This window comes from Diceros bicornis, chromosome 26 (genome assembly GCF_020826845.1).
Source record: "Diceros bicornis minor isolate mBicDic1 chromosome 26, mDicBic1.mat.cur, whole genome shotgun sequence".
Lineage (NCBI taxonomy): Eukaryota > Metazoa > Chordata > Mammalia > Perissodactyla > Rhinocerotidae > Diceros > Diceros bicornis.
Genome location: NC_080765.1, coordinates 21,697,365 through 21,713,477, shown reverse-complemented (window position 1 = coordinate 21,713,477; position 16,113 = coordinate 21,697,365). Strand labels below are relative to the sequence as shown.

General features: G+C 52.2%; 2 protein-coding genes across 3 annotated transcripts; one reads left to right on the top strand and one right to left on the bottom strand.

Annotated features, from left to right (window-relative positions):
* Nucleotides 1-946: 946 nt before the first annotated feature.
* LOC131422433 (putative protein T-ENOL) lies at nt 947-5,565 on the bottom strand. 2 transcript variants are annotated; one of them, XM_058569664.1, is made up of 5 exons: nt 5,502-5,565; nt 4,605-4,689; nt 4,165-4,312; nt 3,618-3,675; nt 947-1,136 (listed from the first exon to the last, which is right to left on the bottom strand). In XM_058569664.1, exons 2-5 carry the CDS (start codon nt 4,686-4,688, stop codon nt 1,052-1,054), a joined length of 375 nt encoding a protein of 124 aa, XP_058425647.1. In that variant the 5' UTR covers nt 4,689; nt 5,502-5,565; the 3' UTR covers nt 947-1,051. The 2 variants fall into 2 exon arrangements, with proteins under 2 accessions (XP_058425647.1, XP_058425646.1); XM_058569663.1 differs by having other exon boundaries at nt 4,605-5,565.
* A 215-nt stretch (nt 5,566-5,780) lies between these two features.
* CDIPT (CDP-diacylglycerol--inositol 3-phosphatidyltransferase) lies at nt 5,781-9,924 on the top strand. The gene is made up of 6 exons (XM_058569662.1): nt 5,781-6,190; nt 6,292-6,426; nt 7,122-7,275; nt 7,751-7,832; nt 8,623-8,704; nt 8,840-9,924. Exons 1-6 carry the CDS (start codon nt 6,148-6,150, stop codon nt 8,983-8,985), a joined length of 642 nt encoding a protein of 213 aa, XP_058425645.1. The 5' UTR covers nt 5,781-6,147; the 3' UTR covers nt 8,986-9,924.
* Nucleotides 9,925-16,113: the final 6,189 nt, after the last annotated feature.

Sequence of the window (16,113 nt, the reverse complement as noted above, 5' to 3'; positions counted from 1 at the left end):
CTTCTTCTCCCCAATCTTTCTGGCATTTTAAGCATATCTGCTGTTACATGTCTACCAAGCATTTGGTCAGATTTGTAGCATTTCATAAACAATGAGCTTGTTTTGTATCCTGTGGGTGTCCTTGTCTACTTTATCTACTTTTTTAACATTATAAGGAATTTATGGCCTTTTTGTCTAAAGAGTCTTTCTCCAAATTAATTGAATTTTACTTAAAATTTTATATTTAAATACAATTAAACATTTTTAGGACACTCGAAGGGATACTGAAATACTCAAACGAGGGTTGACTTTTAGGAGACCACGAGGCAAATTGATCTTGACACTAGGCTAAATTTTGGGGCATTTATTCTGTGCCAGGCATTGTGCTAATCCCTTTGTATGCATTGTTTTTAAGCCTTACAAAGACCCTGTCAGACAGGGACAATTATTCCCATTTTTCAGATAAGGAAACTGAGGCTCAGAGATATGAACTGACTTCTTCAGGAGGCTGCAATAAGTGGCCAGACTGGGATTTAAATGCAAATTCCACAAAGCCTACTGTACTGCCTTCTGGCTAGTAATGGGTATGATGTGATATGTGATACGATAGTAATGGGCGGGATATGTTCCCATAGGCATGAGGCCCCAAAGCTTGGAGCGGAGACCTCAGCACCAACATTGGTGGCAGAGGTGGCTCCACAGAAGCAAAGGTGGACCCTCTCAGATGCCACAGGCCTAGACCTTAAGGTGCTGGAGTTTGGCTAGAAGGCTGGGTTTGGATCCATGGGCTCATCTCTGCCAACAGGTTGACAGATAACAGGTTGATAACTGCCTGAATTAAAACCATTCCAATAATATGGATTATACCATTTGGATAATATGCCCACATATTTGGCAAAAAAAAAAGGGGAGGGGACTCCTCCCGCATCTCCACCCCAGAGAAGCCACACCAGAGCACTGGGTTGGGAGGAGGGAAGGATCTCTGCCTCTTTATTAAAGCCTTGGGTTTATGGTGGTGTCCTTGCCAGCTGAGGATGGAGAAGTGTGTGATGGTTCCAGAACACTAGAGTCTTCAGGGGTGATGCTGCTCATGTCCAGGAGTCACCCTCAAACCGAAGTGTTTAACGAGTTGTGAAAGAGGAGCTTTGAGGAATGTTCTAAAGGGACAGAATGGAGGAAAGCATGAGGCGCCAAGAGTAGCACCAAAGAGGTTGGGATCATCTTCCAGATGTCAAGCTGCTAGGCACAGCTCCCTAGAAAAGAATAAGAGCCTTTTGACTCTTTAGACCCAAGGCTCATAACTTTTTGTCCTTCCATCCTTCACCGATCCATCCAACTCTTATCCCCCACCCATCTATTTATCCATCCACCATTCTCCATCTATCCCTTCATTCATCTATCTACCCACCATTCTCCTTCCATCCATTCACGCATTTATCCATATATCTACCCATCATTCCCCATCCATCTTTCCACTTATCCATCTGTCTGCCCATCCATCTATCCCTCATTCATCCACCCACCCACCCATCTCTCTTCTATCTAATCACTCACCCCCCATTTAAAGTTCTTGAAAGCAGGGACTCTATTTTGCTCACTTCTATACTCCAGCCCCTAGAGCAGTGCTGGCACATAGTAAGTGCTTACTAAATGTTCAGTGAATTTATCTATCCATTTATCCATTTACCCATTTACCTCCCCCCACCATCCACTCACACATCCCCCCACTCAACATTTTTGGCAACCTACAATGCCCTACAATTCAAGGGGCAATTCAAAGACTGTAGGCTTCCAGGTTCGTTCTTGAGGATGAGAAACAAAAAGTCTCTTGGGACCACGCAGGCCTGGCAGGTGAATGAGGGGAAGGTATCAGCTCAGGATGAAATCCTCAATCAAATGCCATTTGGGAAGGAGAGGGAAACCACTGTATGGGCAGGTAGGGCCCTCACAGAGCATCTTCTCCAAGGCTCCCATTTGACATGGGGAGAAAGGAAGAAACTTGCACAAGGCTAACTATCAAGTTAATAGCAGACTGGCTATTAAGGCCCAGGGTTTTTCTGCTACTTCAAGCTGCTTCTGACACCAAAGCCCAACTGGAAGAGATCAAATGTTCCAAAGGGACTATAAAGTCAGCTCCTTGAGGACAAAAACAGGGGCTTCTTCTCAGCTGTATTTTGCCTCTGGTCATGGTCATGACATTTGAAGTAGCAGCCCCAGTCAGAGAAATGACCATCCCCAAGGCCTGGTGGACCTGGCACGTAACAGACACTCAATCAACATTTGCTGTCAGTTCCTTCTCTGCCTTCCTCATGAACCCCTCTCTCCTCCTCTGCCAACCCCTTACATAGAGAGGTTCTCCAGGGCTCCATCCTCAGTGCCCTCTTGTTTCTCACTCTGCACAAACCCTCCCAGGGCAACCACACCCTTCAACTGCCCACTCCGTCCTAGATCAGATCTCTATTACCAGCCCAGACCTGGCCAGTGAGTTTTGGAGCCGTATTTCCAACTGTCTACAGGTTATTTCCACCTGGAGTTCCCATGAGCACCTCAAACCCAATCTGTCTGAAGGCAGGAGTGTGCCTGCCATGCCCCAGGAAGAATGAGAGCCTTGGCAGCTCTCATGCCAGCCTTGGCATGACTGAGAGCAGAGTGGGGAAACAAGGGGAAGTGTTCTAGGCAATGAGATCAGAGAGGCAATGGGGTGGGGGAGGACAGAGATCATGTCGGGTCTTGTAAGCCACTGAAGGACTTTGGCTTTTACTCAGAAATGCGGAACTATTGTAGAGTTCTGAGCAGAAGCATGACATCATCAGATTTAGGTTACCCAAGTCAGAAACCTGGAAGTCGTCTGATTCCTTCTTTCTTTTCCACACCATTTCTGATCAGTTACCAAGCTCAATCTTCCTGGTCTTTATTTATCGTGACTGCCCCTCCTCTCATCTCTATTCCTACTGTGATGATTCAGGACCTAATCATCTCTAGCTTAGTCTCTTGGAGTAATTCCTAACTGGCCTCCCTGCCTCTAGTCTCTCCCCTTTCCAGTTAACTCTCCCCATTCACCACCAGAGTGACTGATCTAAAATTCCAACCTCCCTTGCTCAAAACTCTTCAATGACTCCTGACCCATAGGTAAATGTCTATGGATCTTAATAAGGCACACGTAAGGTCTCTTGATTAATCCCCAGCTACCTTGCCTGCATACTCCAGCAGTTCAACTGCTCCTGGTCCCACCCTCTCCCCTGCCCTAAGAGCACACACACACACACACACATACTGACACTCACTCTACTGAGACTCACCTCTGTGCCTTTGGAATACCCCTACCAGTTTTTTTCTGGAAAATTCTTTCTTCAGGTGTCACCTCCTTCAGGAAGCCCCATGATTCCTTTCCTTCCTGTCCCAACTGAGGCTGGGATAAGTGGTCTTCTTGCTGTTTCCATTTCTATTATGGGCACTTATCCATATTACATTATAATTGGCAATTTACTTGACTGGCCCCACACTAAACTGTGAACTGCAAGGGCAGAGACTATATCATTCACTTCTGTGTCCCAAGCTCCTAAAACAGGCACTGGCATTTCCTGCGAACTGTTAGGTTAATACTGAACAGCCTCGTCATCCATGGACCCAGTACATACCTTGTCACAAGTGGATGGCAGGAGGTGTGACTTGGTGCGGGTACGGTTTCTGTCTGAGCTAGAGATGGTGGAAAGGAAAGGAGAGGGCTGAGAACTCTGAATTCGAGGGTCAGATCAGGACATGGTTTAAAAATCCCCCCGCCCTGCTAGGATATATTGTCAAACCCTCGCTCTCTCCCCTACAGGCTCCTCATCTTTCTCCCAGGACAAAGGCCTCTCCCTTGAAGCCTCACTCACCGGGTATCAGTGCCTCGGGTCCTGGTGAAGAACACTGGAAGTAGAGGCCCCAGTCAGAGAAATTACTATCCCCATAGCCAGAGAGAGATGTGGCTAGGGAGGAAGGGACTGCGGTGATTCCTGGCCAGCAGTGAGGAGTGGGTACTGGGTTAGTAAGGGGGGGCCACTGTGCAGTCCTGGGGCCGGCTGCAAGATGGGGAAGATGGGCGCAGATCCTGGAGAGGTCAGCTGTGGTTAGGAGGGGGTCAGGGACTGGAGCTAGGGCTAAGGGAGGGTCTCTGGACATAATGGTCCTGGAGTGGGGGGTCACCGTGATTGGATATCTGAGTGCCCCGGTCTTGCATCTGTTTTTCCTTGGTGGGCACAGGGTTCATGTGGTAGCCAGCGATAAACAAGGCCTCATTAGTGAGTTCTGTGCTGATCCGGGTCAGGAGTTCCTCAGAACGGGATAATGAAACCTTTGGGGAAAGGGAAAGTCAGAGGGGCTCAGCCTGGGAGTTCCTACATGGGAGTCCTGGGTCTGGGGGCTCTGGGTCTAAGGAGTCTGGTATTCAAGGGCTGGGCCTTGAGGTTTGGCCTAGAAGGCCCTGGAAGTAGGGGGCAGTCTTTGGGGGCCTCAGGGCCTAGAGCTGGGGGCTATGGGCCCAGGGTTGAGGCTAGAGTCTCAAGGCTGGAGGTCACAGTGCCCTTAGCCTAGGAGCTCTCCACTTCATGTCACCCCCACGTCTAGAAGTCCCCTCCAACGCTCACCGGACCTCCACCGAAGGAGGCTGCAGCTTGGGACAGCCGGCTGCCCTTTTTCTCCTCATTCCTGGCAGGAGTGGATGCCATCATCCTGGGAACAGTTGGAGCCTGTGTTAGGCTGAGAAACCAGCCCACTTCCCCCAAACCCATCCCACCACCATCCCCAGGGCCCAGATTTAAACAAGGCCTTTGGATGAACCATCCTGCTGTCTGTTTTTTCTCCGAAAAAAAAAAAAAAAATTATTGCCTTCTATCTTCCTGGGGGAGGAAATGGGTGGGAACTCCCACAACTCCGATTCCATCCCCTCGCCCCGGGGACCTCTCTTTCCTTCTTCCCACCCAAGGCCCTTCCCAAGACAAGGCAGCCTACTTGCCCACCCGACCTCGTAGATGGGTTGAAATCTTGGGCTACTCGGCAGGAGGGGAGACGAGGAGATCTAAGGAACCGCTATTATAGGTCTTGGGGGACGGGGAGTTGGAGTTGGGGAGGAAGGTTGGAAAGAGGGGGACCGGGGTGGGGCACTGCTACCCGTTGCTATAAAAACCCTGGTGTCTGCGGACGTTCCGCAGCCCGTTGCCAGGAGATTAGGGATTCCAGAACCGGGGGTGGGGGGTCATTTTCCCAGCACGTCGTATTCGCTCCTCCTGCCTCTCCTCCACCGCCCTCAGGTCCCTCCTTGGTGGCGGTGACCCCAGCGCTAGAGGCTTGAGAAACTTGGGAGGACCACACAGGGTGGAGCCTGGGACCTAATCCTCCTACCACTAGGGGCAGGCAAGAAGCAACTTCGCCCTACACCGCCCTCCAGCCTCTCTAGTCGTCACCTAGTAGCCTGGAGCCTGCGAGAGCAAATGAGGGCCGAGAGGGGGGGCGGAGAAGGAAAAATGTGGACTGTACTAAATAACCTCGCCTCTCGAGGATGCAATGACTCGGGAAGGCGGAATCTTCTCCCCTTTCCTTTGTCTCCAGGAAGTCACACCCTCTACAGAAAGGAAAGTAGAGATATGCATCAAGGCCTCCTTCTCTTTTGACCTCTCCTTTTCAGTTCCTTCCTTTTTTCGGCGTCATCGGTTCTTTGCCCCGTCTCCCCCCTCTGTGCTTTGGTACGAGCCCATGGAAAGGGACCGAGGGAGGAAAAGGAAAAGGAAGCGGGCAGGTCTTAAAGGGGCCGCAGCCATTTTTTTAAGCCTCTTTTTCCTTTCTCCAATTTTGCAAGGCCGAACGCAGAAGAGTAGGTTTCTGGAAGCCGAGCACAGCTGGAGCAGCAGGGGCCGCAGCTAGAGGCGGGAGCGCCTGCGGGGCGGGCAGAGGCGTGGGTCTGCCCATAGGAAGGGCGTGGTGTGCGCGCGCCCTGCGCCCCGCGCACATCTGGGTCGGCCCATGCTCCGGCCGGCAGCGACTTTTAACATCTGGGGCCAGGCGGGAGCAGTAGGGGCCTGCGCGCAGTTGGCGGGGCGGATGCGCCGGGCCAGAGGGTGAGGCCGCGCAGCGGGGCTGGGACAGAGCTGGCGCTTCCAGATCAGGCCCCGGGGCGACAAGAGAGCCGCCGCGATGCCAGGCGAAAATATCTTCTTGTTTGTGCCTAACCTCATCGGTGAGTGCTGCCCGCGACTCCGGACCGAAAGGGAGGGCGACGGGCCTTTGGCAGGCTCCGTGATCCCGCCCTGTCTGTCTCCCTCCCCGTCCCATCTCAAGGTTATGCCCGGATTGTCTTCGCCATCATTTCTTTCTACTTCATGCCCTGCTGCCCCCTGACGGCCTCCTCCTTCTACCTGCTCAGCGGACTTTTGGACGCTTTCGATGGACACGCTGCTCGAGCCCTTAATCAAGGTGACAGACACCTCCTCCCAGGCAGCCTTGGGGCCCAACAACCCTCTGCCCCTTTCCCTACCTCCTCAGGACCTCAGGGTGGGCGGTACTCGGGATCAGAGGGCTCCCTTATTCCCGTCTCTGTAGAGAGCAGAACAGAGTGGCCTGGTTTTTTAGCAGACGGGATTTAAGCTAGCTATTGAGAAGAACTCACTGATAGTGAGGAGTGTGGGATAGCAAGACTAGACATGGCAGTGACAGTGCTGGAGGCTTCTCTGAATAAAAACCAACAGGTGTACTGGGTGTCTGCTGTATGCCAGGCACAAGCAATGGTGATTCCAGAAGGCATGTTTAGAGGGAGGATGGAGAGGGCAGGGGGATGGCTTCTGGAGGGTTGACTAATTTTTTAATCTATTCTCCAGACCCACCTCCAAGACTTTCCCTAAGACTTCAAGTCTTGTCTTGAGACCCGGCCCCTTGGTTCTGGGATTGATGAGTTTCATTCTCTCCACACTGCCATGCGGCCCCATTTCATGTCATGGTGACCCTTGCCCATCAACCTCACACCCTAGGGACAGCAGCCTGTTTTCCTCCCCGGGCGTGGATGGTGGACATTTTCAATCTTCTTTTAGACTCTGCCTTAGAGTGAAACACCAAATAATGGCCCCGGTCGTAGATCCACCGCCCCTTCCCACCTAATAGTCCTCATTTTTCAGGGACCCGGTTTGGGGCCATGCTGGACATGCTGACGGACCGCTGCTCCACCATGTGTCTGCTGGTCAACCTGGCCCTGCTGTACCCTCGCGCCACCCTTCTCTTCCAGCTCAGCATGAGTTTGGATGTGGCCAGCCACTGGCTGCACCTCCACAGGTCTGCGATTCTGGGGGTGTTGACCTGTGAAGATGACACTACAGTGGGGCCGAGGGGTGGGGGTGAGACCATCCCAGGACGTCTGGGATCGCTTCAGGATTTTTGGAAGGTCTCCTTTTTAGCTCTGCTTTGTTGAAGGATCCTGGGCGAATCCTCTCTGAATCAGTTTTAGTCCTGTTTACAGTGGGATTAAGCAGTCCCTAAGACTCTTCTGACCGGATATTCAAGGATTCCAAATAGATAACAGCTCTTGCGACGGGGTCTGGGGGCTTTCGAATGTGGCATTTGAATCCTGAGTCTGCCTCCAACTAGGTAATTGTGTGGCTTTGGGCAAGACAGTGGTCCTCAGCTGTGCCCCAGTGCCTCCTTTCTACAAAAGAGGCCATCCCAGTACCTAGCTGGTGAGGGTTGATATAAGGACTAGACGGGTGTTAGTGTAATGAATGCTCATGGATCCCCCTTACTTCTCCCCAAGTTCTGTGGCCCGCGGCAGTGAAAGTCACAAGATGATTGACCTGTCTGGAAATCCAGTGCTCCGCATCTACTACACCTCCAGAGTGAGCATTTCCTGCCCCTCCCTTATTTACTCAGCTTTTGCCAAGTCCTGGGCTGAGCCCTGGTCCCAGGTTAGGAGAGGGCACAGGCACAAAGGAGGGACAACCAAACCTGGGGAGGAGAGGCCTGTAAGCTGGGGCATGGAGGGTGGGATTGGTGGGGAGGGCCTGTGTGAATTGCTCCAGGCAGCAGGTGGGCATAAGGCCCAGGTGCACTCAGGGAGGAGGAACTGAGTGGCTGGCGAGGAGAAGAGAGGGAGGGAGAGAGAAGCCAGAGAGGTCGGCAGAGCCAGCTCTCAAAGGCCTTAGGCCATGACAAAGAGTCGTGGGAGCAGAGGCAGCCTCAGAAAGGATTTTTAGGGGCCAGCCCCGTGCGTAGCGGTTAAGGGCGCAAGCTCCGCTCCTGGCGGCCTGGGTTCGGATCCCGGGCGCACACAGACGCACCACTTGTCAGGCCATGCTGTGGCGGCGTCCCATATAAAGTGGAGGAAGATGGGCACGGATGTTAGCTCAGGGCCAGTCTTCCTCAGCAAAAAGAGGAGCATTGGCAGATGTTAGCTCAGGGCTGATCTTCCTCACAAAAAAAAAAGGATTTTTAAAGAGAGAAGTAATCTGCTGAGATTGCTCTTTCCTTCCCCCATCATTGCCCCCCCCCCCGCTGTGCCCCTGTTTTCCCAGTACAGTTCCTCCCTGCTACCCATCCTCAGAGGGTTCCAGCCCCCTGTCCTTTAGTAGGGGGGTGAGGCCCCTGCCCCGCCCTCTTGCCGAAGCAGCCTTTTTGCTGTTCCTGCAGCCTGCTCTGTTTACCCTGTGTGCTGGAAATGAGCTCTTCTACTGCCTCCTCTACCTGTTCAGTTTCTCCGAGGGACCTTTAGGTAGGAGATGAGGGGCTGGGTGGGAGGATGGGAGGGGGTTCTGGCCTGCACAGGGAGAGGAAATCCACACCCTCCTGGGTCCCTCCCTCGCCTGCATCCCATTTTCTCTGTGTCGCTTTTACTCCCTTCCCACAGTTGGCTCTGTGGGTCTTTTCCGAATGGGCCTCTGGATCACTGCCCCGATCGCCTTGCTCAAGTCCCTCATCAGTGTCATCCACCTGATCACAGCTGCCCGCAACATGGCTGCCCTGGATGCGGCAGACCGTGCCAAGAAGAAGTGACCCTGGAACCTCTGGCCCCTGGCTGCCCACCTGCCCTGGGTGTCTCGCTGTGCCACACGCCTCGCCTCTCTCCTAGGAGGTCCCAGGCTCACGTCTTCCTAATGTGTTGTCCAGCCTGCTGAGAAGGGGGTCAGCCTCTTTGGCAATGTCATGTTCTCTGTAATCCTGAGGACCAATCCCCACCCCTGTGATCCCCAAGGCCCTGGACTTCAGATCAGGAAGGGTGCTTAGAAGGCCCCACCCATATGGGCCGTGCTCCTGTGGCACCAAGAGGCCTGTCTGAGTACTGGGCATTGTCACACCCACTGGCTCAACCCTGGGGTCTGGCTTGGCCTGAGACCTTAGGGACACTTGAGTGCAAGAGATGGAGTAGGGGCCAGGTTTCCCAAAAGGCAGGGAGTCAGACTTCTGCCCCTGGCCAGAGGAAGTCTGTGGGTACCATGGCCTGAAGAGAAGGGACCGTCTAGATCCTTCCCCGTTGCAGTCTCCTCTGCAGAGCCCAGACTGCATAGCCCAGTCTGTCGTGGCTCTGAAAGCCTCAATAATAAAGGCGGGGCTTCACTATCCTGGACTTGGTTTCCTTTGACATACTCTTGGACCAGAGCCTGGGTTGAGGGGAGCTTGGGGAAAAAGGAAGATGCATCTGGATGCTTTTCCCCCAGTTTACTGGCTGGCTCCTTCCTGTCGTTCTACAGTGACCTCGGAGAGAGGCCCTCCCTGCCACCCACACTCATGCCATGTCTTCTTTGCACACCTGCTTTATTTTCTTTATGACACTCGCTGGCCGTCTACATTTATTTGTGTACCTCATATTTTTTTACCCCCACTAGAATGTAAACTCCGCAGGTACAGACTTTTCTTGTTTCTTCTCTATCCCTACAGTGAAGGTTAACTTTATCCTGGCATATCATAGCTGCTTAATAAATATTCACAAATAGATCAGTTGGTCTCTCAGAGTGAGGTCCTTAGATCACCAGTGGGATAGTTGTTAAAAATTCGGCTTCTGGGCCGGCCCGGTGGCACAAGCAGTTAAGTGCGCGTGCTCTGCTTCGGCGGCCCGGGGTTCGCGGGTTCGGATCCCGGGCGCACACCAACGCACCACTTGGTAAGCCATGCTGTGGCGGCGTCCCATATAAAGTAGAGGAAGATGGGCACGGATGTTAGCTCAGGGCCACTCTTCCTCAAGAAAAAAAGGGGAGGATTGGCATCAGATGTTAGCTCAGGGCTAGTCCTCCTCACAAAAAAAAAAAAAATTCAGCTTATTGGACCCAGTGTCAGACCTTCAGAGTCGGAATCTCTAGGGATGGGCCCAGAAGTGTGCAATTATAATAAACCCAGGGTGATTGATTCTTCTTCCCAATGATGTTGAGAATCACTGCTCCTTCTTAAACATGTTTTGGGCACCTCTCATATAGTAGACATTGTTCTGGGCATCTGTTCCTAACAGCTACCCTTACCGTCTGAGCTTTCTCTGCTGTCTGGCACCAGCTTTCTTTTTAAAACTATTCAGCATACCATATGCCAGATCCTGTGCTGGGGGTTCTTTGCAGATGTTACTCATTTTATTCTCATAATAGCTTAGTCAAGAGACCCTTGTGTCCCCGAGAGCTGAAATTTATTGGATGTGTATTGAGCCTCAACTCCTTTGCTAGGCCCAGGGGATTGGGTGGGAACTGGGCAACGAGCTTCCTAACCCTCCTGGAGGTCATAGACCAGTGAGGGGGAGCCGATCCTGTAGTTAGGGAGGTGCTGGTGAAGGGGGTGGGTATCTGAAGTAGAAAGCTGGTAGGGATTGGGGTGGGAAGGGTTAATGCAGAAGCGAGGATTGATTCTCAGCTGAGGGGTCAGGGAGGCCAGAGAGCATCCTGGGCAGCCTCGGAAATGGAAACAGGTCTGGAAACAGGTCGGAAACGGGTTGATGTGGCTGGAACACCGAGTGCTGGGGGTTGGGGGCTGGAGAGCTGGTGAGAGATGGGGCAGAAGCCAGCTGGGGCTGAGGAGCCCAGTAGGGCATTTGGACTTTATCCTGAGGGCCACACAAAGCTACTGAAGGAATCTTTCAAAATAATAGCTAAAATATTCACATAGTAAAAAAATTAAATTGCACGCACTACAAAAGGGTGACAAAGTTGTCCGCCACCTTAAGCTCAGTTCTCCCCGGGGGCGACCAGTGCTGCTCACTGCTTATGTGTCTGTCTAAATAAATTCTTCATGCCTACATGAATATATTGCCAAATTTTAAATTTCATTTTCTATGTGTGCTATTCTGCTAACACAAGCTACCGCCGTTCCAAGTACTTTTTGCGTCCATTACCCATTTCGCCTCACAACTACTCTATACCGTGTACTAGCCAATAGAACAATCCTCTTATTGTGCCCATTTTCCAGAGAGGAAATCGAGGCCCTGAGAGGAGGCCAACCTGCCTGGCTTGGCTCTTCACCATTAACATTTACCATACACAGCGGTCCATGTCAGCAGTTTTCTTAATTCCAATATTTATTTGTTTAACCGGGTCCTGCCACTTGAATGATCCTGTGGTAGATCACATGGGCCCTCTTTTGGGGGGCACTTGGAGGATGAATGTTGAAGGGCCGGGCAGCACGGGGACGGATTTGAACTTGAGGAAGATAGTGATTCACAAGCTGAGCTGCCCCTCTCTGCAGGCGTCCACTGCCTGGCCAGCCCCCAGTCTGGGTGGGAGACCAGAGAGGTGCCCTCTCAGCTGCTGCCCCGGAGCTCTTTTTCCTTCTTGTCACCTGTCCTGTGTCCTTCATGAGTCAGCTCCCCCCTCCAGCCGATGAGTCCTCTGAGCACTTGCTCGAGCCCCACAGCCCTGACTGGCTCGTCGGCTCTTTGGCCCTAACCATTTACAGTGACATCAGGAGTCTCTGACTTATGTAAACCCAGCTCTCTGTGGTCTGAAAGAGGAGAGCGAGAGATGGAGAGGAGAGGTGAGCATCTTCCACTCAAGTGGAATATGTGTCTGAGGCCTGAGCGACTAGCTCTAAAGACTCTGGGCCCCTCCCCTGCTGAGGCCTGGAGGTTAGCCTGGTGCCTTTGGTCCGGTTGCTGAACTGAGCCCAGGAGGAACTTGCAGAGTGGCCCTGTGACCTCCTGGAGGAGGGGGTGGGGAAAGACTAGGCTGAATTGGGTCCTGGAGTCACTATAATCCATCTAGGAGACATAGTGGAGTCACATTATATGTTGCTGTGGTCTGATCGTTTGTGTGCCCTCAAAATTCCTATGTTGAAACCTAATGCCCAATGTGACAGTATTTGGAGGTGGGGCCTTGAGGACATGATTAGGTCATGAGCCCTCATGAAAGGGATCGGTGCCCTTCTAAAGGAGGCCCGACAGAGCTCTGGCCCCTTCCACTGTGTGTGGACACGGTGATAAGGTGCCAGCTGTGAACCAGGAAGAGGGCCCTCACCCGAACTCGACCGTGCTGGTGCCTTCATCTTGGGCTTCCAGCCTCCAGAACTGTGAGGAATAAATTTCTGTTGTTTATAAGCTACCCAGTCTGTGGTATTTTGTTATAGCAGCCCGAATGGACCAAGACATATGTGCAATGATAACTTTCTGGAATTCACCTATGTGCTTTCAGACTGAATGAATAACTACCATGCAAGACATTCCATTTGCTCATTCCACCTGGTGGGCTCTGCCTCAGAGAGGGCACGGGACAGGCAGCATGAATCTGCTGTTCCCTCTGGTGGTCTTGAATCTCCTGGCTTTCGCCCTGTGCTTAAAGTAACCCTAACTGCTGTCACAAACCTCAAGATGTAGAGTGGCTCCAACATGGTAGAAGTTTATTTCTAACTCATGTCAAGTTCTAATCAGGTGCTCCTGACTGGGAGGTAGATCGCCTGAAGCAGGGATTCAGGGACTCAGCCTCCTCCTGTCTTAACAGTTTCAGCATTTTCAACACACGGCTTCCAAGAGCGCCCTGCTTGGCTTGCATCGTGCGGGCAGAGGAGGTGGGCGTGGAGGTTGCACAAGGCTGGTTTTAACGGAAAGGTGGGGAATTGGTACACACTACTTCTGCTCACATTCCGTTAGCCACAACGCAGTTACATGGCCACATCTATGTGCAAAGCAGGTTGGGAAATAGAGATTTGTTGTAGGCCTAGGAGGAAGGGATTTGGTAAACAGTGTCTCACGATGCTGAGTGTGATTTGCCATTTAAAGACAGATTTTTCTTATACAAGGGGTCCTTAAATCAATTACTATATTTGGTATTCAACCAAAGAAAAGCCATTTGCTCCAGTGCTGGAGAAAAACAGACTGTGTTGAACTTCATCAGAGATCACACTGTTCTGTATTTTATGGGCGATTTAAGGGAACTTCAAGGGTAAATTTGGTACTTAGGGACTGTCTTAGAATCTGGCCCCAGTGTGAGCTGGACCACCACTGTTTTTCCAGCAAGGCCTGTTTTCCTTTTGCTGAGGTATATCTGGTCGCCCCCACCATACAGTCAATGCTGGGCCCATAGTCATGCATACAATTTAAAGAGTAGCTTCCCCTGTTACCTTACAGGATCTCACAGCCTTTCGAGGTACATGTAGTAGTCAGGCTAGGCTAGATTATGCTGTGGTAACAACTCCCCCACATCTCAGTTCCTTAATACAGCAAACATTTATTTCGTGCCCCTCTGCATGTCGATTGTGGGTCAGCTGTGGCTCAGCGTCATGCCATTTTCTCTCTGGGACTCACACTGATAGAGCAGCCTCTATTTGGAATATTGCTGGTCACCATGGAAAAGGCCAAAGAGAGGATGGTGATGTCACTCCTCCCTGCATTTCATTGGCCATTAGACATCCATGTGGAGACATCAAGTCATCAATTGGAAATGAGTCCAGAGCTCAGAGGTGAGATCAGGGATGGAGAAGTGGATTTTGAAGTCAGTGGTATAGAGATGATCTAAAACCATGGCCAAGAATGTAGCTGAGTAAGAACAGAGCCCAGAGGGACCCACGATTTAGAGGCTGAGCAGAGAAAGTGGAGCTGGCCAGGGAAACTGAGAAGCAGCCCCTGAGGTGGAAAGAAAAGTGGATTTGGCTACGTCCCGGGAGCCCAGTGTGGAAGAGAGGTGGCCACTGTGCTGAATGATGGGAGAGGCTGAGCGAGGGGACTAACTGCTGGGTCTAGCAACAGGGACATGACTTGTGACGCTGATTAGGCAGTTTCCACGAAGCAAGGGGTGAAGACAGAAGCTAATTGGAGTGGTTTGAGGAGATAATGAGAAGTGAGGAGTGGCAACTGAGAAATTTGGCTGCGAAGGAAAAATAGAGGCGAGGTGGCAGCTGGAGGGGATGTAGGCTAAGGGGGAGTTTTCTTGTTGGTTCTACATGGAAGGGCGTAGAGCACGTTTATACACTGGTGGCGATGATCCGGGAGAGAGGGAGAAGTGGACAGCGCAGGAGAGAAAGGTGGTGGGTGTAGGAGTGGATTCGAGGACTCGAGGTGGGGGCAACCCAGAGCCCAACGGCAGGAGCTGGGCTCAGTGGGACATGTCCTCAATGGGAACAGGAGGGAGGACAGAGCCCAGGTGCCGGTAGTTGCTTCTATTTTCCCAAAGAGGTGAGAGAAAGTGGGCAGGGGTGTGGGAGGTTGAGAGAAAACGTGTGAATAGTTGTTCTGAAGGGGATCTCACAAGCTAGAGAAGCACAGTCAGAGGCTGTTAGGTCTCCCTTGCAATTTGTTAATGAGTTTAAAATGAGATCAGTCAGTCCGTGGGGTGTTCCTCCTCCAGCAACATGCAGCTGTTCAGGGGCAGAAGGAGAGGGCGGTAGTTGGTTTAGACGGGATGGGGCTTTTTCCACTAAGTATCATGGGCGAGGGGAGAGGCGAGGGAGTTAAGCAAAGTTTTGAGTGAGAATGAGTGAATTACACAACAGACAAAAATCTAAGCTGGGCAAGATTGAAACGAAAGGGAGGTGTCAATGTTGAGAAAGTGGTTGGGGTCAAGGTCCCTGAAGCTTTGAGTTGGAGGAACGGTTGTTGGAAGGCGAGGATGAGGCAGCAGGAGCTGAGGTTTCAGAGGTGGTGTGGTTGCTGGTAATGACAAAGTCAAGGGATGGCCATGGGAGCCTGTGGCAGAGATGGGAAGGAACATACCCACCACGGACAACCTTGCCTGCTGCCACTCACCCCCAGGGGCCCTGGCAATAAACAGTGCTAACTTAGCACTCACCATGTGGCAGATGAAGAGTTTTAGTTACCTCTCTTAAGGGAAGACGTGGGAGTGTTTGTAGGAAGCAGGAGGGGAGGGGCTGGCTCACTTGCCTATTCCATCAACACTGAGCCGGCACACTGAGTGCTGTGGGCTGACAGCCAGCCCCTGGCCTCGACAAGCTCAGACTTGAGTGGAGCCGCTGGCCACATAAATGCAACTCAACTTGGAAAGCGACAAGGCTCATAGGGCCCAGTGTGGGGAAAGGAACAAGACTGAAAAAGCATCAACCTGATCAGTAGGGGAATTGCTGGCCCAGTTCACAGAGGAAGCAAGATCAGAGAAGGCTGAGTTGCCTTCTCTAGCCACACAGCAAGTAAACCCAAGTTTCTCTCTTCACCTCTAGGATCTTTTTACTTCCTCAGCAGAGACCCGGCAGGCCTGGCACCTACACTCCACCTGGGAGCAAGGGCTGGTACACCTTGCAATCTCCACTGGTGTGCCCAGAGAGATCACGCCTGGATCCTTCCCCCAAATAAGCTCCTCGCTGGGGCAGGGTGGGGAAAGGGGCACCCCCCCCGCCCCCGATGCTCTGAAGAGCCCATAGCAGAAGCCCAGGGAGGCACTCCAGTCCCTACTGCCCCTGGCTGGGTTCCTCCTCCGCCTCTGACATCCACATCTGAGAAGGGACACCGGCACAGGCCTGCCAGGTGTGCAGAGTGACCAGCAGGTGGCGCCAAAGGGAGTCTCCTAAGTCGGGGGGGCAGGAAGGCAGGATGGACATACCCATAGGCAGAGGGTTAAACTCCAGAGCTCCTGACAAGCTGGGCTTCTGGAGGAATGGCAGTGAGAAGGGATGGTGCTAGGGCAGGAGCCACCTGAGGGGCTGGCCGGGCAAGCCCCATCCTCTCACCTGTGGCATCATCTCTCCCACCTGGGGTCTAGGAACGCTCAC

Excerpts from the sequence above, each read along its gene's own strand:
- LOC131422433 (XM_058569663.1), bottom strand. The coding sequence starts at position 4,748 with ATGGGTTTGGGGGAAGTGGGCTGGTTTCTCAGCCTAACACAGGCTCCA. Across the intron at positions 4,313-4,604 it reads CCTCCTTCGGTGGAGGTCCG|GTTTCATTATCCCGTTCTGA; the intron begins GTGAGCGTTGGA and ends CTTTCCCCAAAG. Across the intron at positions 3,676-4,164 it reads CACTCAGATATCCAATCACG|CTCAGACAGAAACCGTACCC; the intron begins GTGACCCCCCAC and ends CACCATCTCTAG.
- CDIPT (XM_058569662.1), top strand. The coding sequence starts at position 6,148 with ATGCCAGGCGAAAATATCTTCTTGTTTGTGCCTAACCTCATCG. Across the intron at positions 6,191-6,291 it reads GTTTGTGCCTAACCTCATCG|GTTATGCCCGGATTGTCTTC; the intron begins GTGAGTGCTGCC and ends TCCCATCTCAAG. Across the intron at positions 6,427-7,121 it reads TGCTCGAGCCCTTAATCAAG|GGACCCGGTTTGGGGCCATG; the intron begins GTGACAGACACC and ends CTCATTTTTCAG.